The 25,018-nt window shown below is 33.3% G+C and overlaps 2 protein-coding genes and 1 pseudogene across 4 annotated transcripts; all 3 read right to left on the bottom strand.

Annotated features, from left to right (window-relative positions):
- Positions 1 to 1,943: 1,943 nt before the first annotated feature.
- LOC145620844 (UPF0548 protein At2g17695-like) lies at positions 1,944 to 5,204 on the bottom strand. 2 transcript variants are annotated; one of them, XM_081675562.1, is made up of 6 exons: positions 5,053 to 5,204; positions 4,287 to 4,351; positions 4,016 to 4,192; positions 3,736 to 3,934; positions 2,304 to 2,353; positions 1,944 to 2,236 (listed from the first exon to the last, which is right to left on the bottom strand). In XM_081675562.1, the coding sequence occupies exons 2-6, from the start codon at positions 4,343 to 4,345 to the stop codon at positions 2,191 to 2,193; spliced, it is 531 nt and encodes a 176-aa protein (XP_081531688.1). In that variant the 5' UTR covers positions 4,346 to 4,351; positions 5,053 to 5,204; the 3' UTR covers positions 1,944 to 2,190. The 2 variants fall into 2 exon arrangements, with proteins under 2 accessions (XP_081531688.1, XP_081531687.1); XM_081675561.1 differs by having other exon boundaries at positions 1,966 to 2,353; positions 5,053 to 5,203.
- Positions 5,205 to 6,772: 1,568 nt separating this feature from the next.
- LOC145620696 (uncharacterized) lies at positions 6,773 to 15,743 on the bottom strand. 2 transcript variants are annotated; one of them, XR_014108289.1, is made up of 8 exons: positions 14,879 to 15,743; positions 12,310 to 12,412; positions 12,144 to 12,209; positions 10,550 to 10,732; positions 10,265 to 10,361; positions 7,432 to 7,562; positions 7,212 to 7,332; positions 6,773 to 7,128 (listed from the first exon to the last, which is right to left on the bottom strand). XR_014108289.1 is itself a non-coding variant. In XM_081675405.1 (7 exons), the coding sequence occupies exons 1-6, from the start codon at positions 15,567 to 15,569 to the stop codon at positions 7,443 to 7,445; spliced, it is 1,260 nt and encodes a 419-aa protein (XP_081531531.1). In that variant the 5' UTR covers positions 15,570 to 15,743; the 3' UTR covers positions 6,773 to 7,128; positions 7,432 to 7,442. The 2 variants fall into 2 exon arrangements, 1 of the variants encoding a protein (XP_081531531.1); XM_081675405.1 differs by lacking the exon at positions 7,212 to 7,332.
- Positions 15,744 to 17,702: 1,959 nt separating this feature from the next.
- Positions 17,703 to 19,282, bottom strand: LOC145618938 (S-type anion channel SLAH1 pseudogene; annotated as a pseudogene).
- Between the last annotated feature and the right edge of the window lie 5,736 nt (positions 19,283 to 25,018).

Below are 25,018 nucleotides of genomic sequence, written 5' to 3' on the forward strand. Positions count from 1 at the left end.
AAAATTAATAATAAAAATAAGAATACAAAAAGAACAATAATAATAATATAATACTCCGTAATAGTAAAACATAAACATAAATTAATATAATTATTTAAATAATATATCCATTTTAAAAGTTGTTTAAAATAAATTAAAAAATATTATGGGGTGCTCGGTTCCCGGCACGGCACCGCACCGCACGGCACATAAATTTAATCGAAAACAATGAAATAAATCCATTGATGGTAATTGATTAAACTACTTGAACTTTGCTCCACATAAATCCACATAAATTTGTAAGTATAATAGAAAACAATGAAATAAACCTATTTTCATGTGAGAAACTAGAAACGAGTACTATTGTGATAATATCAATATCAATTTTTTCTTAGGCACGTACATATATAGTATAATTTTCTCCATTTTGTAACATATATAATATTGAAAATTGCGAGATAAAATATAAATTCACTTTGTATGTACTTAATTATATTTATGTATAGGCGCAGGCACAAGTTTAGGTTTGAGTGATATTGCAACACATAAAATACCAAAACACTAGACAATAAAAACGTATTATTATGGCCTGGCCTTATTTGTTTCGTTACATGCATTATTGACAAGCATGGTACACCCAAAGCTTCATTATTAACTTATACAACGTATACTTTTCTTAAACAACATACGTTCTACAATTGCTCAAGTATCTTGATGTCGACGGCGGTGGTGGATATATAGAAGCCTAGACCAGATCTCCACAAGTTCCTCGTGTGTAGCATACAAGGTCTGGACAACACTTAAGGTAAGCGTTGCAGATTTGGTTCCTTTTCTGGCAACCGGACGGTCCATTGTTAACCGTTTCGAGCATTATGTTTGAGAGGGGAATCTGTTGTATGGTGTTTGTGGTGAGTGGAGTTGGGCGCACTGCCAAAGTTGGCTGTGTCATGGTGCCTACTAGAACAATTGCAACCATGAACAATAGCACATGACCAACTTTCATGCTCTTGGCCATTTCGGACATTTTAATGCACTAAATTATATTTTATGTAGATGGAAGTTGATGCCTGAACTATGTATACAAAATATATATAATCTTCTTGTATGAAGACGAGTTTGATGCGTTGGTATGATTGATATTGAGAGACCTCGTTTTATAGCCGGCGCAATGTTTAGTTTGCGGTGACTTTCATTTTCTTTAATGCGCTCATCAATGAATCTAGTCCACAAACTTATCTCTTAAGGATAAACATTTTAATGAATTAGGTGTAGAAATTCAACATGAAAACTTATTATTATATAGGAAAAATGTGAATCAACAATTGATACTCAACTAACAAACGAAAGGACAATAATTGAAGGGATAATATTGACTTGAAATGAATGTCACTCACGCATACGTTTCTTTTTTTTTTAATCAAGGACAGCGATATTGGTAGAAATAGGGCTCTAAAGACATGACAAAATAAAAATAAAAACATCCGTAAAAAATTAAAAAATATAATAGGTAATGAACTAAGCTTTTATGGACACAGCAACATTTTGATGCTCATTTAGACTGAATTAGCACACAACTTCTTTAGACATAAACATGTTTCATGAATTGCATATATTAATACCACTGCTGTGAGAGAATGCACGAGTATAGCTGATATTATCAGCAAGTATGAGAGAGCATGCATCGGGTCAAAATGTCAATCTTGATAAAAACAGATGTTATATTGTACCGGAAGATCGGAGAATTGCAATTCTGAATACCTTGGGTGTGTCCCTATGAAAGAAGTTGAAAGCAGGGGCGAAGCCAGAAAATAAAGTTTAGGGGGATGTTATATATATGTTAAGTAAAAATGTTTGGGAAAATTTATTTCGTATAAGATTGAAGGAAAAAAATGATGTAAATAAAAATGCTCGAACAAGTGACCTGCGTGCATACTTGATGGACCTTGGTAAAGTTGCTCCAACCACTGAGCTATATGTTTACTTACTTCCTTATATTCAGAACTTATTTTTCTAATATTATTTTTCTTATGGGGGCCAGTTAATAAGAAATGAATAGTCCACTGGTACATCAAGACTTCACTCTAACATAGAATCAAGCCAATCACTTGCAAATTACTACATTAAATGCTCAAAGATTCAAATAAAGAGCTTACATCCATAAAACCAGCCAACACAACAATTGCAACTAGTATCACTCAGCAGATATATGCTTCAATACAGCATCTGTAGACTTCTTCGCGAAATACTTCTGCCTAAACTGTACATAAGGATAACCCATAAAGGAAAGGAAATGTGCCGGTTTTGAAAAGGAAAGTATTTCATACCACACTTGATTCTTGTCATCCAGCTCTACTGAAAAGCGTTCTTCCCCGGCCTGTGTGTGCAAACATCAAGAACTTTGGTGAAATAGGCTACTTTAGAATCCCTATGATAAAATGTTATTCACCATAAAATGCAAATTCAACAGCTGTTCTCTCACCTATTGTGAATAACATTCCCTAGCTATCCTGGTTGGCATTCACAATTCGGAGATTATGAAAGAGAAGGAATTTTTGGTATACAGACAAAAAGACATCACTTATACCCAGGTTATCAAGCTAAACAATTAGCTCACCCAAGAATTTCACTATGTCAGAACACCCCTTTAGAAAGAATTCAAAGCTCCTAAATGAATAATCATGAGCCCCTGACATTCTCTGACCTCACCATATTTTAAACTGTCACAGTGTCACCTCCATGGCTCCACCGCATATTTCTCAAGTCTCAACTGGGATTGGAGGGGTGTGAAGGACCAGAAATGATCAATGGGTTTGAGATTTCTTCTGGAGCTCTAATTCTACAGGCTAAAATGTGGCAGAATATCTAGCTTTTCACATTGGATTAGAGTGTGCAGCCTGCAGCATTTGGGAGAATGCATCCATATTCACTGGTTCAAGAGTGGCTATTTCAGCTCAGTTACCCAAAATTAGAGACCTGTTCATTTGGTGAAGCTAGCAAAGGAAAATAAGATGCTGAACAGTTGGAGGTGAACCCCTTCAAAAATTTATCGTAAGTTAAATTTTTATGTATTTCATATTTTCTGAACATGGTTTATCCTGAACCTATTGTGCCTAGCAAACCTAAGCACAGCTTGATTTGTGGTAATCTAATGTTATCCCTCTAAGCTTTAACCTAAAAAAGGCCACAAAAATTTTGTGCAGTTTTTAGATCTTGCCAAGGAAAGAAGACCCCAATGAGACCCAAATGAGTGAGTGACCAAGTAATTACCTTATCCAAACTTAGAAACCAATAAACTGCAATTTGGTTCTACAAACCTATGTTCTATATATATATATATTTTTTTTTTGACACAATGTTCTATATATTGTTATTGTCCTTCAATATCAACAATAACTGACCAATCTAGTAGTTTTACAGCAATAAGGAAACCCACAGCCAAAATTCTGGAACTTCCTAAACATAGCATGTGAGGCAATTCTGGATATACAGGTCTGATGTCTCACAAATTTCATTCAAAGGATCCAAACTTGGTTCTTCAAACCTTAATATTCAAATAGTTGAACACATTATTGCCATTGTAACATGATAGGAGGAGGGTTGAAGGGAGGGGACTGTGGGGAAAAGGAGAAAATTAGTACACAATTCAATCACATACCACTATAGAATAGAGCAAAGTTATTAAAAAATTCAATCATGTGTGACATGCCACAAAATCAGAAGGTATAGAAGAGCAGTGAAGAGGGAAAAGATACTGACCAACAGGTGACCTTGAAGGGTGCCACTACCAAAGCTGAAGGAAGCTTTCATTTTCCCAGAACGCTTGTTTTCATTCACATACACCACCTGAAGAGGCATCATCAACCATGGAAGGAACTCCTTGACACAAACACAAAATTTTACCCCACTTTTGATCGGAGTTGTAGGTTCAACGAATGTCCAGTTCATTTGGAAATGCCTGTATATACATGACGATCAGGGAAATCAATCAATGAAAGATATCCACACTATCTAAATCTTGAGTACAGAACGAAACTACCTCCAATTCTGAAGTGCATTCTTTCCTTTCTCATATGTCTCTTGACCAGAACCAATTAGAACGCGAGCATGATTTAATAAAAAACCCTCTTCTGATAACTGATCATCTTTCTGCAGTGAAGATATTGACCTATCAGTAGCTCCTATGCGTTTAAGATTATAGTTGAAGGAATCAGTCCTGCAAATAGCATAAAAGAAACAAAAAGAAATCACCTTGAGAAACAGAAGAAAGTTAACAAAGGCATAAAACAGAAATTGAAACCTTGATTTACTTTTCCAAGCAAGCCTTTTGATCTTTCAATGACGGACGATTCCAACATAGGAAAACCATTCTTTCCTGTCAAAAGCATTGATGTTTCTAGATTTAAGCAGTCAGCTCAAACTATGATCAAAGAAAAAAACTTGTTCACCAATATAGAATAAGATAAATTTATAAACACAAAAGTAAAAAAAATCACCCCATTATCATCAAAAATAGCCCAAATCATTGATAAAAATCACCCATATCTTCATTCTCTTAAATGAAATTTTCCATATTTACTAAAAATGTGTACATTCATCAACTAAAAACTAATTCCTCCGTTTCTTAATACATGCAACATCATATTTCATTGGATTTACAAATATTTCCCAATACATGTATCATTTCCTTCAACGGAAAGGACAACTTTGTTAAAAGTTGTGAAATTTCATCTCTCTCCGCTCAATTGGAGTTTACTTGCATAAATAAATTATTCGAATTTTTTAAAACCAGTAGTACAGAACCCAATTCTCATTTCTACAATATATCAAACAGTTGGTGTGCAATGCTCATCATTTGACAATCCAACAACGGCCTCAAATAAAGGGGAAAAAATGCAATCTTTATGCAAATCAACAACCAAATTATCAAGTTACCAATAAATTGAACAATATTTCATACTAAAATAATAAAAATGCTACAATGTTGAAAATTGATGCTAATTTTAGAGTAAAGTTGAGAAGATATATGCAATAAGATTCAAACCAAAGACAATTGAAGAAATTTAGAAAATTTACCTAATTAAAGTGACAACACTGATGAGTAGTCTGTGGAAGTAGTGATAAATTTAGAGAGAAGAAGTCAATTGATTTTTTCTTTCAAGACCAACAAAATTAACTAAGCCATTAAGGAACCACATTTATCCGAAACAAAATTTGATCCAATTTGTTACTTCGTGTTAATCTGAAAATAATTTTAACAATATTTAGGTAACTTTGATTTGCACTCCATGTTAAGTTTGATCGCATTTTAACGTGTGTTTTTAAATAGAGATAGTTTTTAAATTTAAGTAGAAAATTTTATTTTTAGTGCGCAGCTGGCCAAATTATGTAATCGCTTGTAAAAAAATAAAGTAGCATTTATAATAATAATAGAGTAACCATTATAACAATTGGGAGGGACTATAACCTAACTACTCAGAACTGATTCCGAATCCGAATTAATCCAAAGGGTGAACTGGGTAGAACACCAAAAAAAAAAAAAAATTATTATACTTATTGAATAACCATTAAATAACAAAGTAATCCCTACGTGACTGACAAAGTAGCCTCTATATTACTACTAAGGGCCTGTTCTCTTCCGTTGAAATTCAGTTCAGTTCAGCTCAGCTCAGTGTAGTTCAGCTCTTATGTCTAATGATATTGCTAATGATATAAAGCCAAATTTCATTCTTTTAAGCTCTTATTACAACGACGACAACAACAACAACAAATAATAATAATAATAATAATAATAATAATAATTAATAATAATAATAATAATAATTATTATTATTATTATCAATAAATAATAATAATAATAATAATAATAATAATAATCATGAATAAATAATAACAATAATAATAATAATAATAATCAATAATTAATAATAATAATAATAATAATAATAATAATAATAATAATAATAATATACACATAGGTATAGTAATATACTAGGTTAAGTCCCGTGCCATGCACGGTAATTTTTAATACTTATCATTAGTTTAAGACTACTATTTAATTATAAAAAAAATTATACCTAATTGCAAAATATGATGAAAGTTCGGTAGTTACAAAAAAAAAAAAATTATCACACTAAAGAAAACAGAGAGAAAAATATATGCACGACTAATAAAAATAACTATGAATTACATTACAAAGTTATAGATTGAAAACCTATTATTGCATATATAAATAAATAAATAAGATATACTTATCAAATAGGAAGTGAATTATTATTGTATAGTTTGTATTAAAAACTTTTCTAAGAAGCTTTGGCCAAAAAGATAAAAAAATAAAAAAAGAAAACTTTTGGAGGGAAAATTTTTAACCAGTAAATGACATGTGTCATTTCTGGTTTTGCCTTTAGTATAAAGTTATAGATAATCAAAGAGCACTAATCCGTAGTTAAAAATCACTAATTAATAAGTTTAGTTCAGTTCAGTTCAGCTCAGTTGATTTCAGTCAATCAAAACAGGCCCTAAGTAATCCTTATAACCCTCCTTAACACTAACCGAGTAATCTATGATGGTTGGCCATATCAGATAAATAATATAAGTTCAAATTAAAATAATTTTAGATACAAACATATAAACAAAACATTGTTTTGTAGATGGTAGAACAATGAACAATATACAATATACAATAATGAGCTTAGTAAAATAAATATGTTGCAAATTTGCAATTCATCATAACCAAAGGAAAAAAGAAAAGTGTTGCAATTGATTTGAATTGGAGGGCATAGAATTGGAGGGCATAGAACATTTAAAAACCGATTTGACCCAATAATTTTTGTAACAAATAAAAAGTTAAGACATCAAACAAATAAGCCATTACAAACAATCTATCAAACTAGCCAACATCCAATTGCCAACCAAGGCCACTGTCTCCATACCCCCCCAATCAACTACCTCTATTCATGTATTTAAACTATATGACCCTTTTATAAGAGGCTATCGTACAGCTATTAACATACCAGATTACTAGTAAACATACATGGAAAAAACAGTATGTCGCTAAACTAGGTGCAAAAACTAAATGTCATCGCTTCAAAGTCAAATTCTTGATGTCATCTAACTCCGAGGAAGTTCTGAAAACAGCATGAGATCCATAATCTGCAAAATAGGTGAATAACATCAGAGATAACATTCCAAGTTATTTTACACTATAGCATGATGATAAAAGAGTTGAGACGCACCTTAAAATCTAGACAGTTGAGCTCCTAATCACATTTAAATCTTTGTTATACCAACTCTACAACTTGCACGTGTTACTTGAAATTTTGAGTGAAAAAAAAAAAAAAAAAAAAAAAATCCATTCTGCATGCAGAGAAGTGTAACTATCATTAGATTAAAGATAAAACATACTGTAAGAAGCTCTTATTGGAATTGTTACGATATGGATAATCTGTCAATTACCTATTGTAAAATTAACGAAGCTCATCGTGGTAGTCATAATCGTCTTCATCACTGAAAATAGTACTATAGAAAACATATGGATTATCAATCATCTCTTCCAGTGAAAGCCGTCCATCTTTATCAGTATCAGCCTGAGATACATGTAGCAGGGATATTAGAACTACCAAAGATAAATAGGAGGGGAAGAGGAAAAAAAAAATTAAAAGACTACTAGGCTAACATGCAGATTTCAGCAGAATACTCTCCACCACAACTTCCAAAAAGGAGAAAAAAGAGCTAGCTTAAAAAAACCCGTGGATGGTAGCAAAACCAACAGTCAACAGAGATTAACAAACATAGTGTAGATTGTGCATACCAACAGCCATGATTACAGATATTACAGACAATCCAGCACTATAAAAGGAATGGCTTAGTCCAATAATTTCTTTGATGGCAGGGAGATGATTTCCAACTTTCAATGACTTACTGCCTACCATTTGTTCATGTAGATCCACAATTTAATCAACAACCAATAACTCATTCTCGCCTATTCAATTCTCCTTTTTCTTCTCTTCTTTTGTGTCCCTCTGCTTATCAATTTTCTATCCTTTCTTCTAATCTTCCGTCCAACTATGTATATCTAGGGACTAGGGTTAGCATTTGAAATACACTAACCCAGAAATTCGGGCTGACACCAACAAGAAACAGCATACACGTAACAAATTTGAATTCCCGGATAGGCCAAAGGTCACAAAAGTTTCTATCCTCCCTCAAATTTTTTTTCATTGTTAAAGCTTTTCTACTCTTTGTTTTTCAACTAAAATTTATTCAAAAACTGAGGATGACATAGATAAGAGACAGAGAAAATGGGCAGCTGCTCTTTGAAGTGAAAATTCACATGCTGAATTGACGGTGTGACAAAATCAGTAACCTCAAACCATTATCAGTAAACTCCTTTAAAACTTTATTATTAACTCCTTCGAATCTTTAGCACCAACTTCATCGCTTATCAAAATGAATAACTCCATATATATGCATGCATGGCCAGTAGCCTCATTTAGTTATCAGCAATTCAGCATCACATTTTATGCACAGTCAATAACACCGTCAGTTTCAATACCCCCAGATATGCATTGTCAGTAACTTCATTTAATCAGTCACAACATTAACAATGGAAGACTAGATTGTTGGGTGGGGCCATTGACCACAGATTATCAGAAATATATCACCAGACACCAACACCTAAATTTAACCTTATGCACAAACAAGGTTTATCAAGACCTATTGACCTGTTGTGAATTGTATTTTAGGCGGAATAAAAAAAAAACATGTAGAAATGCGAAATGTGTGGCAGTGTGGGTAATTGTATAATACGTGTTACTGCCACATGCCTCAACTTTAAAGAGCCTTGGCAACTCAAAACAAATTGTGCTAATAATAAGCTTTTTAGTGATTCCAATAGCACTAGTAACCTTATAATTTACTTATATGTGGGAGTTACAAGCTGTAATTCTCTACTTTAATTAAGTCATGCTGAGGTGGGTAGTTAGTAATTAGTTTCACTTTATTTCCAGATTCTGCTGTAATAAAGCTTTGTAAGCTCTTCTTGTATAAGAGGTTTCCTCACTCCTTTCATTTAATGAAAACAATAAGATAGCCCATTATGAGCTCTACTTTTCACTCTCCTGATTATAAGAGGATTCATACATAAAAACCTATTATAATTGAAAATAAAGGAAGTTGAAATCCTAAACCAAATACTGCATAATCGAATGGCCTTGATTTAGTCTATTGTAGTAGCAGTAGCTTTTCTTATGTGGTTGAATTCTCCCTCTACCCAAAATAAGGGGCAAGAAGTCTACAACAACTTAAGCTTAGAGGTAAACACACTCCAATTTAGAATTACATCAGACAAAGACAAGCTTAACAATTATGGCCTATTAAATAAGGGTTGACAGATGGACAACTTATAGATCAGGAGCTTTGTAGGTAGCTATGAATAAGCAGCATGTGAAAGAGCCAGATGAATCATCATTTCACTCATGAGGTCGATAAGGATGTTCACAAAGCTCCCCTAACCCCTTACTAATGAGGATCACTTCTAAAATGAAAGTTCCAAGAAGAGTCAAAGACATAAGAGCATGATGAGCAGTAGTTATTAAACTTCCAAATTAAGAATCATTTAACAATGTTCCAAAAGAGTTAAAAAGTGAGTTTGTTTGAAGCGTTTTAGCATTAAAAAATTCAAAAATATACTAAGTCAAAGAGAATACCTAAATAAGTTGATGAGAAACCTAAACTTTAGACCAGGGCTCCTCTTTTCACACTATATATATTCAGGTAATCATACTAGTCAATCTAAGAGCAGCTAGACAGAAAATAACATCCTCCCTCTAGGTGTACCATAGCTTGTAGCTCCCCGGCCTGTAGGGCCACTTGTAGCCATATTTCAACGAGTTCTACACAGCTGAGCCTACTATTTCCTTCTACAGACAACGGTCTTTCAAAAGCCAAACTTGGCAACTGGAGAACTGCTTATGACTTTGCCAATTCAGCTATATGCATCAAATTACGTAAACTAATGCTTTAATGCTTTCAGCGAAGACAATGATACCATGACACCAACCAACCACACCACAATCACACGTCACCGGGTGATAACTCAATCATGTGTTACCAACGTAACACTGCAGTTGCTAAATATGACAAAGAATTGAAGCTTTAGCACTTAGCAGAATTCTGAGTATCATACAAAAGTAAAAAATAGCATAATGCTCTCACAAATCAACACTTTTCTAGCCACAAATAAAACTTAAATGCATAAGAATAACAAAACATTAATTAAAAGGAATACCTGAGATATGATGTAATCTGCCTGTTGTTTGGCATAGTAGCGTTCTGAAGGATGAAGCTTATCAATTATAGGTAACAACTCTGAGTCTGACAATAACCTGTAAGCAGAAATATGTCATGTTTTACCCTAAGGAATTATTACAGGCCATAAATAGAGAGCCCTAAAAATAATAAAATTCAGAGAGCCCAAATCAACAGGAAAATTAATCTGTAAAACAAAGTATGCTGGAATGAAAAGAAGAGGAGTCCTGAACATATAAAAAATCCAAAGAATTTTGAGATGTACCCATCACCATCTATGTCAAGCTCATTAAACAATTTCCTAGCAGCAGGAGTTTCAGTAGAATCATCTAAATGATGAGTAGAATTGTGCCCATGCCCATCTTCTTCGTAGTTTCTCACCAAATCGAAAAGCCCATGGAAAAATTCGCTGAAGTTGACCTTGCCATCTTTATCTGTGTCCCTTTCCCTGCAAATTAAAAAGGACACAACAAGATCAGAAAGATCCTTGACCATCAAGCCACAAAATCCTATGGCAAATCTAGAACCAGTTAAAATGTTTCTTAAAATATAGACAAACACCACAACATATACACCATCAGACAAAAGTTAAGAAACACACGATAGTCTTATTAAAATTATCAAGATAGGAACATTGTTGCAGCAAAGTTCCCAGTCAAATCAATGTTGCTCATTTACTCAAGATATTTGAAAGGATTTCTGAATTTACTGTGTTCTTGACTCAAAGAATTCATAATAAGAAACTAGCATGCATCAATAAAAAGTAAGTGACTCCAAAAGTGGCACTCAAATGAGGGGAAATGAATTTGAAATTAAATCATTGATTGGGTTAAGAGCCTGATTGAGGTAGACCAAAATTTTGGTTGTCCTTTTAGAATACACCCAGATTTCATAGCAGAAACCTGGATAAAGGAGGAGGGTTACGGTATGCCAGTGACAGCCAGTATAAAACTTTGTCACATCCCATGACAAGAGCCAAACAGTAATACTCCCTCCGTCCCCAAATGATAGTGTCCCTTATGGGCAAAAATCACGGGAATTAAGAAACTTAAATAAAAGTAGTTAAATTACATTGAAAAGATGAATTTACATTGGGTATGTAAAATAGTAGAGAGAAAAAGTAATAAAAGTACATTGAAAAACAAAATTTACATGGGAAAGTTAAATTTGCACAAATATTGTTGTAATTGGAAGAAATTTTGATAAAAAATTGATATTAATGGTACTTGAAAAAAGCAAATGGGACTATCAATTTGGGACTAAAAATAGGCCATAAGGGACTATCATTTGGGGACGGAGGGAGTAAAATTTGGTTCATGTTAGCAGACCCTACTTTGGGATTAAGGCTTTGATTGATTGATTGATTGATTGGGTTAAGACCCTGATTGAGGTAGACCAAAATTTTGGTTGTCCTTTTAGAATACACCCAGATTTCATAGCAGAAACCCTTCCCCTTCGTCTAAAATGGAGAGGAACATCAACATTATATCACACTACACAGGACATACAGAAAAAGTGATCTTTGTAAGCTCAGCAACTGCAGCTTCATAAATGGACAATCATTCAATAGCATTTTCTTGCAAACAAGAGACAAAAAATAATAGCTTATTTCCAAAAAGATTTGTTAAACATACAACGGAACCAACTTCCTAAACTAGTAATATTGTTGCAAGGCACCCTATCAGTAAACGGTATAGACTTAGTGCAAGGCACCCCATTGCAGCATGGACATACTTCAGAAATACTCCGTGGAAAACATGCAAAAAGTTTCGAAGAAACTCAAAAGAACATAAAAGATAAGACAAAAATATGATAAAAGGATGTCTGCCAGTTTGAATAGAGAAAACTATTCAACATACCGTATTTCCTCTTTGCACAGCCACTGAAGTAACTTTGGGTTCTTTGTATCAGCAGGATGCAAGAAGCTATCAATTACAAAGAGAATTGATTAGGAAATCTATATAAAAACCAGTAGCACCCAATGACACAAGTGAGAATTTTAGACAGATGTAACATGGAGCTTACTCCTTGAACTCTGTAATATTTAAAAGACCATCTCCATTTATGTCAGAAGCATTGAAGTGATCCTCTCTCCACCAACCCATTTCATATCCAAAGGTATTATTATCTGCAGAATTAGATGTTATTCAGTAATTAAGGCAAAGTATATAATAGATATAGTAGCAGTTTAACACTAGCACCTGGATAAATGGCAAAATATGATACTCTGTAAAATATCAAGATTCTGAATGGAAACCAAATTGTGGATATAGAAAACAACGAACCAAATAAACAATTGAAACTTGGTACTAACACCCTTTTCCCATTAAAATATCAGCCCAATAACATCAAACAACAATGTGAAATGTGAATTTTGCTTGCAAGCACAACCACCATTCATGCCCCTGGGCATAAGTGGGTTTAGAATGTAAAGCACAAATATATCAATCAACTCACTCAATGGATAAATAATGCCCTCACGACCTAACAAACCTTACAACTCATGACAACACTAAGTAACTCTGAGGATGGCCTACAACAATTGAATTTAATAGTTTAGTACATACACTTGACGATCTTAGGCAGATTAACAGATATTAATTGAGACTCGAGGGAGAAAAAAATGAAAATGTATACAGAGATTAGCGGCATTGACGACTATAAAAGGATCACAAAAAACTATATTTCTTTGCACATCTTGTTAGAAACACTGATCAATGGGGTCCAAGAGCTATCTTAGCACAATATCAACTTTTGGCAATGTTCATTAAGCAGCAATTACTTTGTTATGCAAGAAACTTGCTCAATTAGGCAATTTGATGGTATGACTCTCATTTTCATTAAGGGGTCCATCATCAATTTATCATAGCAGTGTACTAAGATAAACCAATATTTTTACCAATAGGAGTCACCGAGTCAGTGCATCAAAAACTTCAAAATGTGAGTAAAGAATATTTAACTTACAAACCCCGCCCACCACCAACCCATTTCATATTATCTGCAGATTTAGATGTTATTCAGTAATTAAGGCAAGATTGTAGTATTATACAAGTAGTAGGTATGGTAGCAGTATAGCACTAGCACATGGATGAATGTAAAATATGTAAAATGGGAGTAATACTCCATAAATATCAAGATTCAGATATTCTGAATGGAAATCAATTGTGGAGATTGCAAGATCAAACCATATAAACAATTGAAACTCAGTACCAACTCCCATATTCCAGTAAATATATCAACCCAGTCAAATCAAACAACAATATGAAATGTGAATTTGGCTAGCAAGCACAGCCAACATTCATGCCCCTAAGCATAAGTGGGTTCAGAACGTAAACACAAATAGCTCAACTAACAACCTCGATGAGAGCACTAACTCAGTAACAAATTAACAACTACAGCAATTAAATTCAATTATTTGGTACGCACACTTTATGATACTAGGCACATTAACAGATATTGATAAAGAGTCAAGGGAAATTATAGATTGAAACAGATACAGTGATTGCCAGTATTGACGATTATAAAAGGACTACAAAAAATCGCAAAAAATTACTTTTCTTTGTACATGTTGTTAGAAACACCGAGCAAAGGGGTTCAATGGTTATATGTTTACAGCAGTCATAGAAGTATCTATTGGAAGCAAATCTGAGATAAATCATAAGCACAATATCAACTTTTGGCTATGTTCATCAAGCAGCAACTACTTTTTTATGCAAGAAACTAGCTCAATTAGGGCATTTGATGGTGTGATTATCTCATTTTTACCAATAGGAGTCGTCAGTGCATCAAAGACTTATTAGTGTGAGTAAAGAAGATTTAACATATACAAACCCCTCCCTCTTTTCTTTCCCCTTGAGTAAGCTCTAATTTCAATCTCTTTAAATATATATATCCTTGATAAGCAGGGGGCTTTGATTGCTAAAAGATTATCCAACAACATAACTGCCAAACTCACTAAAACCAAATTAGATTCAGGATTCCTATGCCCAGCATCTTAAAATCAGACCTTTACTGGAAACAGAAACCATAACTTCCCATCAATCAAGTAGCAATAATATCCATCAAGAACAATGTAATTGAATCAAGAGAAACAAACCAAAATATTCTCTGTTAACCCACCAAGACTAAAGCAAATTACTCAAGTCACACCTTGAAAGCTGCATTATCTTAAAGACCTTGATCCCTTATTTTCAAAATCACTGAAAACTACCAAACCCTAGACAACACCATTAAAAAATTGTACCTTACTTTCCCTCTGAATTTTAAATAAAAGTGTTGCATATCTTAGACAAATCAATCACATAATTCAGCATATTCAATATCAAACATAAGCCACCAAACACCCAAAACAAGTCCTGCACTTGAAAAACCATAATACATACTAAAACCCTAATCAATTTCAGTAAAGCAGCCAAATGTGATCATCCCTCCCCAAAACACTACCACCACCAGTCCACCACACACCCACCAGCCCATTAGAACTCGTTACGAACCCGAATCATTCATCGTTCAATTTCAACATACATTACAAGTTCAAATCAACAAATTGAACATAAAATAAATCAAAAACATAAAAATTGGAAAGAAAGTAAACCTGCAGATTTAACCCAACTAGGAGGCTCATACTCAGAAAATGAAACAAACCCATCACGATTCTTATCATGCAACTCCATCTCCCTTTGAGTCCTATGATAAACCTCCGTCTCAGCCTGCCGCAAATTCCACTCAGTCAGCTCATTCTCCGAGGCAAACCCATCAATGGGGTCCACATCAATCTTCGGAAACAACACCAACAATCTACTAGTCACATTAAATCTCTCCTCATCATTCAAATACTCTTCAGCATCCATGAAATCCTCCCACTCCGGCTGCTGTTCATACCCTGGAGCATGATGTTCTTCGACACGGCCGTGTTGATGATGCTCACTTTCTCTCTCCTCCCCGTGCCGGGAAAGTCCGGCGATCTCCTGGTGGTGCTCCTCGAAGTACATCCGCTCCCACTCCTTGTCCTCGCGGTGGCGCTCCATCTCGGCAACCACCGGATCGAACGCAACTGGGTCATGGTGATGGTGGCGGAACTCGAAGTGTGGGTCGGGGTGTTCAAGGTGGTCTTGAGATGTGAAGGTGAAGTTTGACCGGAGTTTGAGGCGACGGTGGTTGGTACGGCGGTGATTGCGGTGGGTGTCAAGGTGGCCGTGCGAGTCGTCACGGGTTGGTGAACGGGAGAGGAAGAGGAGGAGAGAGATTCCGATGATAATGTAGAGAATTATAGATAGTTTCACCATTGTTGGGAAAGAGAGAAAGATTAGAGTTGACAATGTGGTGGACTGATTGAGATAAAAATGGAGGAGAGAGAAAGAGAGAGGAATTTAACACGGGGTGGTGTGGTGTGGTGTAACACGGGGTGGCCGTGCAGGTTGTTGTTGAAGGCAAATCTAAATCTTGGAGTCTGCTGGGAATTTAAGTACGTATGTAATCTAGATTGCTACTAGTATCCTGATTTCCTCCTACTAATCTTTTGACTTGCATTTAATTTAATCACAAATTTTGGTTTGTTAATTGTTTAATTAAGGGGGAAGGAGAATGACAAGCTTGGGTTTGGGTCAATTTCTTAACTTAGGTGATGTTAATTGGATATACATACTTGTTCAAAAGCCCATTTTTGGTCATTTTTGTGGGTATACCATGAGTCCATGACCAAGTGTGTACTCTTTTTTTTTCTTTTGGGTACTTTGGTTTGAGCATTAAAGGACTAAGGACTTAGAGCCCAAGTTAATGCACACAATGTCAAATGAGGAACGAGTTTAACTAAAATATAAACAAAAAAAGAATACCCGTACTTACAAAGTTACAATAAATTTGCATGGACACACTAACCTTGTACGGTTCAGGTAGAGCTAAAATATAGACTCAATTTGATAACTCTATTTTTCATACTTTTTATGTTTCAAATTTTAACGAATTACAGGAAATTATCTTACATGGTTATACCTTTTCTAATTATTTGTATTTTGTGAGTGCAAGTATAAAAAATAAAGGTTTAGTTAGCCTTACAGAGTTACAATACAAGGTAAAATTGATGGGATGGTGGAGATGCTCATAAGATTTTATATATACATCTTGTCATTTTCCTTGTATCTTAATAAAAAAAAATCAAATTTCTTGTACAAAACTACATGCAAGTCAATTTACCCTTTCCCCAAATGACATTATTTGGTTATATATATTTGTTCAAAACTCATTTTTGATCATCTTTGTGGTTGTATTACTATGCACCAATTATTACAATTATAAGTATTGTAGAAGATCTTATAAGGCGGGCCGGGCCGGGCCGCGTCACCTTATCGGCTTACGGGCTTACCATGGAGCCAAGTAATATCTACTATGCCGTAATAAAAAGTCACGTTCAAATAATGAAAATCATGTAGATTGCCTTGAATAAGATAGATATGAGATTTTCCTCAGAAAAATTATTAAAGATAGATATGAGATAAACCACTTTGTAAACAATGGAGTACTTCGGATAATGTAGCTTCAAATAAATATGTCTCAATTCCGATCCCCCGTTAGTTAATGTTTGTAAACAATGATCTGCTTAGTTTCCAATCTTTGCATGCATGAAGTTGAGAAAATAATGCGATCGGTTTTAGGAGATAATATTTATACGTGTGTGGCAGCTTGAGGAAACCTCAAGGATAACATCATTACAACAATGGTGTTTAATTTTACAAGTAGTTATTTTGGTGCATAAGAAGTAAAATCTTAGAAAAAAAATACACTACACGAGCCACGAGGACAAAGCTTATGACTTATATAAGAAGGCATTTTGTTAACTATTCAATTCTATACAACATAGCATATAAATAACTGATTTGACAAATGCTCACAATTCTTATTTATAGCTTTAAGCCTTTAACTCTTTAAGCTATGTCAGATATTATCTAGTGGTAGAATACTATAGTATACCAGTTGTTAAAGCTTGTGACTTTTACACTGTTTATTATAGACTCACCACTAATTAAGACCTCACTCCCAAAAGCTTTAGTCTTTAACTATATGGTGGGTATCTTAAGATGATAAATCCTATACAACATATGTTTCTTTCAATCCAAAAATGATTGAAATCATCCTCAACTTATTTACTAGCAAGGTTTAATTTATAAAAGAAAAATGATATGTATAAATAAGTACATCGATTGGTAACACAAATAGCATTGGATTTTCATAGTTGAGATGTGTAGATCACACTACATATATAGTTATAGGCTGGTGTGCATATATATACGTGTACATTGATATATTATACCCCTCATCTCAATCTTAATTACCTCGTTCCTAATAAAAGGAAAGGGGAATGAATATGAAACCAATTAGTACGTACATTAATGTAATTCATTAATAATTACACTAACAATTAATTAGTTAGGATTATTGGTGTTTGATTTTGATTTATGAGTAGCAAGAAACAAGTTGTTGATCTTGATAGTGGAGATGACCATTAAAGCAAGGATAACCACCATAGAAACAATTGATAAGGCAAGTGCTAGTGTTTGTGCTGCGCCATCTTTCACCTCTTGAGCGTACTTGACGGATGCCAAAGCCAACGTTGTCAAAGGAAGTGAAAAAGACCACCATGCTATAGTAAACTTTCTTAGTGATTTCTTGAATAGTGTTGGCCTACATACCTGCAACATTAATTAGCAAACACATGTCAATAACTCAACTACGTACAAACACGTCTATATACTCTATCTTATCATCTTATGTTAGTTATGTATGGATTGGACAGTGTAATATTGAGTCAGATCCTCACTTTTCAACATCAATAGTAATTTGTATTGATAAAATCGTAAATTAAAGTCTTATATATAGCTTACAACAGATTTGAACATATATTTTTTAAATACGGAGTAATGAAGAAATAAGATTCCTAAATGTTATTATGTAAAAGGTTGTTGGATCATAGAGTAGTTTCTTGCTAAACACGTTGTGTGTTTTGTCGGTGAGATAGAAATCTACTATTAGTACCACTAAGTGGTGGAATAAGTACGTACTATACGGTGACTCAAAGGGCAATTTTAAAGTAGAAAAGATAGGAAAATTAGTGCTTACTTACCAAGGACATGAAGAGAAACATGGAGAGAAAGAATAGCATCTTTGATGCAACATCAAAGGTCCCGGCTATTGAGCACCATGCTATGCTAGCCATGCTTGGAGTCGCAATGAACAAGAAGAAAACCGGCCTTAGTGACGGCGAAACACCATTGCTCCCTGGATGTCTTTGATATAGAGTGACAAACAACACCAAGTAGTGAGCCATGCTCAATGCGAAGAAGCACAACGCCATCTCCGACCATCCCATATACATAGCTTCCTTCGCGGCTACCAAATTTGCTATGACGGATAGCTGGCAAGCCGGGTTAGCCACCTTTGTTAGAACTCGTTTTCCCTTAATAAACCATTGCCCGTATAACTTGATATCAAGCATTATTATAGGTACTACAAACATCCACCAAGTTAATTGTTGGAAAATGCTACCATCAGGAACGACAAGCATAGGCGAAGTTTGAAGCAATAACAGGCTTGACATCCAAGGAGCAAACAAATAGTTGACCCCTACATGGTGCAAAAACTCATCCTTCACCTTGTCAAAGTGATAATAACACCTTAACGTGTAGAGAATAGATAAAGAGATCAAAACGAGTAAGGCCGTCGACCATAATAAATGAGTGGCCGTCGATGGGAAGGACAAGAGCATAGGGTGAAATTGACGAGCATGGTTGTCTTTGGTAATTTGGACTAGGTTTTTCCATAATAACACTTGAGCACATAAGGCAAGGCTTATTCTGAAAAAGCCTGCATGGAAATTTGCTAATATGGAATACACGAAATGATCGTAAAAACCTACAACAACCATCTTATGGTCGTTATTACTCATGGTTGTATCGTCAATTACAACTTCTATGCCTGGTTTATTAACACCTAATTTCGAATCCATATTTATTTGTTTACTATATAGTATGTATGAATGTAGGGATGATTATATTGGATGAAGTAATAATGGATCAATCGATCGAGCTAGCTTAATATGCAATGTAAGTAATGAGATGTATTTATTTTTAATGAGGATTATGTATGTGGTATAAATAGAGAGGTGTTTAGGATATGCAAGTTTAGGAGACTACATATTCTCTTATATATATAGGAGTGCAAGATCACGTAGTTACACCAAATAAATAGCACTATCAAGAAGTTTAGGGTACGTACATGTTGCTCTACAACTAAGCGAAGATAGGGTACAAAATCATAAACTCTAAAGCCCAATACCTAAAAGTCGAATTCAGGACTTTTAACAAGAAATGTACATTAACACAATTTCCTAATTTTCTATTTTAAAATAGTATGCACCGTCCAATATTTGTATCACTAGTATTTACACGAGATTTCACAAAAGTTCATTTGAGTGAAAGAAATATAAAATACTACTATTAGAATGTAAAATTTGGGCAATAATATATGCAAAGTATTATTATCTTTATTATACAAGTCAATGGTGGGGTGAGATAGTGATATCCACATGAAATATCTAACATGTTCTTTTTATTTTTAACTTTCTCTATAAAAATGGTTAGTGAGTGTATACTTCCTTTTATCTTTTTTATTTGACCTAATCTGACTTTGTCACTATTTTTTACTCTCCTTTAGCCGGCTTTTTTTTTTTTTTTTTTTTTTTTTTGTAATTTTGTAATTTTTACGAGTATACATAAGGAAAAATATAATCATGTGAATCTTCTTATTAGAACTGTATTAGGAACATTAGGAAAATATATAGCCATTATTACATGTGAGTTGAAGTGGTTAAAAGGACTCCTTTTGAGCTTGGGAGTGCAACATCCTAAGGCTATCAAGCTATTTTGTGATAGTCAATCCGCTTTGTACATTGCAATTTGCAAAGAATCCGGTTTTCCATGAATGAACGTAGCATATTGAAGTTGACTGTCACTACGTCGTCCGAGATGCTATTTCAGAAGGTTTGATTGATTCATCCTACTTGTCATCATTATTGTTGTTTAGAAATCCTAGCTAACCTCCAAGTAATATATACACCTAATTACCTTTAAACATACCCAATAACAAGGTGCAAATTCTTGTTAATAAGTTTCTGAAATAAGAGGAAGAATATATGCACTTACTTACTTGACAACCAATTAAGATATATACAACAAGTAGGATTATAATATCACCCCCAAAATAAATCAATCTTGGTAGTGCACCAAAAAACATTCAACAATGAAGCAAGTAGGATATGGTTTAGTAGGATTGCACATTGCTGCCACTGAGGACTACAAAGGCCAATATTGGTTTTTATTTAATTATTATATAATTATAACCATGACCGGTTTTTTTAAAGAGCATTACACCTAAGACTCCATTTTCTAATAAAGTCCTTTCACGTACATCATTTAATTTGATATCCTAATGGCCAAATTAAACCTCCAATTATAATTCACGTCCCCTTATAATTATGTTTATTATCTTCTAAGTTTTAGATAACCTATTTGTCAAATTAAAATAAAATAAAATAAAATAAAGTTTAAGATAACCTATCAAACTATTCGATAATCTAATATCGCATGCAAGTATGCAACTATGCAAGTTAGGTACTTCGTCATCCTATTAAAATCGACCCCTATGCAATTTAGATCTTGGCGTTCCTTTATTTATTTTAATTCTAGCCAAAGTTTCTTTACTATAATTCATTCCGATCCATTTACAATTTAGAAAATTAGAACTGAAAATGTAATTGTGTTAAGATTTCTTCTTGGATGATACGACACTAGTGGTGGCCTTTTAATGAGGTTTTATCTATCATGAACATACAAAATGGTTATGATTTTAAATTTTTGATTGTACAAGTTATGTATAAAGCGGTGGAGTGTGAACTATGGCAGATATATACATGCAAAATAGTTATGATTTCGATTATAAAAGTTATGATATTTTCTCTAAATATATATATATATATATATATATATATATATATATATATATATATATATATATATATATATATATATATATATATATATATATATATATATTTGGACAAGAGCAAAGGGAAAACAAACTAAAACAAATTAATAGTAGTAGCTCGGCACTCCTTAGCAATGTCATGTGCCTTTTGTACTTGGTCTCTTGAGACCTTCATGATGGTGCATTTTGTGAATAAGGTGCCCACCTTCCTTATCTCATTTATCGTCCATGAAATCTCAATTTCCTTACCTGTAATGCATGCCCCGGAGATTGGTGAGAAGGTACCTGTAGTTTACAAATCTTTATTATTATTATTATTGTAGATGTCGTATGATTATTATTTATCAATGATAAAATCAGTCTTTCTGATAAAATAAAAATAAAATAAAATAAATAAAAGGTAGTGAGCAATCGAGGTGGAAAATTAGGATTTAATTAAGACAAGAATGAATGTACATTATATTATAGCCCCAAATATATTCAATATACTTATGATGAGCACATTAACTACAAGTATATTATTTTAAGAAGCAAAAATGTGAACATTAAAATATTATGAAAATGGCATATATATAGACTCATGTTAAAATGATTGAAGATGTGGTGGTGACTTTGGTGACTATAGTGAGGGTCCTTCAATCTTATGATATGGGGGTAAACTGTTGTTGAGAAGCTAACGACGTCACATTGACCCATTATTGATTGTATACTACAATGTTGATGACGTACGTGTTTATGTATAGGCCAAGAGTTGTCCTCCATGGCTTTTGGATACATATCTGCCCCCTTTGATCAACTTGAGTCACCTTTGATCTACTTGACTCAAAAGCTATAAATATACAAGTAAATTATCTATACTTATATATTAAAAAGCGTTCCTAATACAAGATATGTGCCACGTGGCACCCTTCACATGTATTAGAATTATGCCACATCATCGTAATATGCCACATCATCCATTCATCCATTGAAATATGAATATGAATGAACATGTTTCAATTGCAATAAAAATGTTTATTATATATTAAAAAGCGTTCCTAATACAAGATATGTGTCACGTGGCACCCTTCACATGTATTAGAAGTATGCCACATCATCCATTCATCCATTGAAATATGAATATGAATGAACATGTTTCAATTGCAATAAAAATGTTTATGACAAGGTTTGAACACAAGACCAATGACAAATAAAGTAATGTTATTACCAACTTTGCTATCTTTACATTGTGATTCATATTCAATAATAATACAATAAATATTTTAATTTGTACTTTACAAGACATCAATTTGAGAGCGTTTATTTAATTTCATTAGTTATTATTGTCCACTTATTTTTTGTAATTATATAGTTTATGATTTTATAGCCCAAATAATATATGTATTGATATTCAAAGCAAAACCCGGTGCATCGCCCGGGGCCACACACTAGTTATTAAATTAAATTTATACATACAAGCCTTAATGTTTTGACACATGTAATCCATACACACATTATTATTAAAGTCTTAAAATAACTACATTAGATCCCGTGTGTAATGCACGGGTTTAACAAAATTTTATTATGAATTATTACAATTTTTGAAAAGTTATACAATAAGTTACATAAAATAGAGAGTTATAGTTCCTTTATATACTTAGTTTTATACCAGTTCTTAATTTAACAAAGACACCAAGGCCAGGTTAGTACAATACTCTATTAATTACATCCTTTAGTTAGTTTTACAATAATTTACAAAAAACAAATAAATTAGAGGCAATCATAACATTTATGCATAAAATAATATGATTTTTTTTACCAAATAATTTATACCTAAGAACAAAGACATCCAGGTTAGTTATACAACACTCTTCCCTTACCAATTTAATTAGTTGACAAACTTTGTGGACACATGTTTTGGGCGATAATTAATAATGCATTACTTTATATAAAGATACGAAATTTAAAATATGGAAAATACAACATTAGGAATTGACACGTGTCATTCCTGGCGTCTGTTTTAGTATTATGTTATTGATACTTTTTTTGTTCTCTAAATATTGCATGAGGAATTGAGGAGAGTCCCATGCACGTGGCACTTAAACTTGTTTAGAAACGTCATTTAATATTATATAATAATATATAATAATAATAACGTTTCTAAACAAGTTTAAGTGCCACGTGCATGGGACTCTCCTCATTTTTTTACTCCTTATGTTTAAGTCACATGGCACTCCATCATTTAATCTGATTTTTACTTCATGTTTAAAAACATGATCTTTACAAGATTTGAACTTATAACCTCAAGTTCAAACTCTTTTAATTGCAACGTTGAAATCTATTGTATAGTAAGCAATATGCATCATATATACGTTCTCCATTCTCTTTTAATTGCAACGTTGAATATTCCACCTTATATTACTTAGCTTATGATACAATATACATAATGCAAAGCAGTAGTTTTCCCATTTGGCTCCTAAATATGGCTATACGGTAGTACTAGTTCTTTGCTCGAGCAATGCTCGGATATTTACAGGGAAAAAGTTATATTTGTATATTATTATAATTATGTATTTATTTATAGATTTTGTATACATGTAATATTTTATTAAAGCTGTAATTTTTCTATTATTTAGGCTGTATAATTTTTTTTTTTTAATCAACTATCTTATTATTTTGTTAAGAAAAAAAATAAAATTAAAAAAAAAAGTTTTAGGCGGGAAATTTTTTAATGTGGATGCGACACATGTACTTCTAGAATAATCCTGGTGATTACTTTAGTATATAGTAAGTATTGATGATGTTACTAAATGTATTTTAGATATAATCTAGGCATATTATTTTTATTTAATCTTTATTATTGGTCAAAATATCAGCCCAAACTTCCATCACTTTAACATCAATGGAGTATCATAATCAATGAGCCCCACTTCTTCTTACTGATGTTTCTCAAATTTGGATTCAAGTTTAATTTGATGTTGCTTTTGGTCTGCAAGCATATATATCAAGGTAGTTTGATAGTAAATAATCACATTTTTTCCTATATTATCATTCAGTTGTGAATGCTATTCACTTATCCTCTACTATTTACTATCTATTTTCCCTTACCAGGCCAGCTGATATATTTGAGGATTCTACACCATTTGCAATCTCAGGGATATAATATATGTTTGTATTTTTGAGTTTGTATTTTAACATGAAATATGCGCGAGTGTGTTGGGGGGTTTACAGTTAGCAAATAACAGACATGTTAGCTCTGGAACTCAGTTTAACACTACCAGATTAGCAGCTCTATAGATTTAGAATGGTTATAATACTTCTGTTAGTTTAGCTTCTTTTTGGTTTAGGAAATTCGGCAAGAATTTTGGCTATTATTGCTTGGTGTAAGGATCATAATTAGCTTAGGGATTATTGATGAAAGAACTATCTTGGAAATTCCAATATTATGCTTTGATTTTATACGCATGAGATAAGGTAAGCCAGGGAAGGATTGCTTTAATTCATGTATTGATTGAAGCACAAGTAGACCAATCTCACTAGTTCTCTTCTGAGTTCATACTATTTCGTTCCCCTCTTTTCTTGTTTTCCCTAGCTTTCGACATTATCGATATACTTGTATCATTCTTCTTGTGGCAGCATACACCACTATGTAATGGTAAAAGGGAAAAAGTTGCTGAACAGAGAATGCACTGGAACCAAGTTTGTGCTCGGTTGATCTAGA

Source organism: Chenopodium album, chromosome 27, assembly GCF_948465745.1.
Source record: "Chenopodium album chromosome 27, dcCheAlbu1.1, whole genome shotgun sequence".
Taxonomy (NCBI): Eukaryota; Viridiplantae; Streptophyta; class Magnoliopsida; order Caryophyllales; family Amaranthaceae; genus Chenopodium; species Chenopodium album.

Bases quoted from the DNA above. Each gene is read 5' to 3' on its own strand.
- LOC145620696 (XM_081675405.1), bottom strand. From the start codon at position 15,569: ATGGTGAAACTATCTATAATTCTCTACATTATCATCGGAATCTCTCTC. The intron at 10,733-12,143 runs GTATGTTGAATA...TTTAATTTGCAG, and splicing joins CTGTGCAAAGAGGAAATACG to GGAAAGGGACACAGATAAAG. The intron at 7,563-10,264 runs GTATTCCTTTTA...CATGTATCTCAG, and splicing joins CAGATTACATCATATCTCAG to GCTGATACTGATAAAGATGG.
- LOC145620844 (XM_081675561.1), bottom strand. From the start codon at position 4,345: ATGGTTTTCCTATGTTGGAATCGTCCGTCATTGAAAGATCAAAAGGCT. The intron at 3,935-4,015 runs GTAGTTTCGTTC...ATGTATATACAG, and splicing joins AATGCACTTCAGAATTGGAG to GCATTTCCAAATGAACTGGA. The intron at 2,354-3,735 runs GTCAGTATCTTT...TTGCACACACAG, and splicing joins CCCTTCAAGGTCACCTGTTG to GCCGGGGAAGAACGCTTTTC.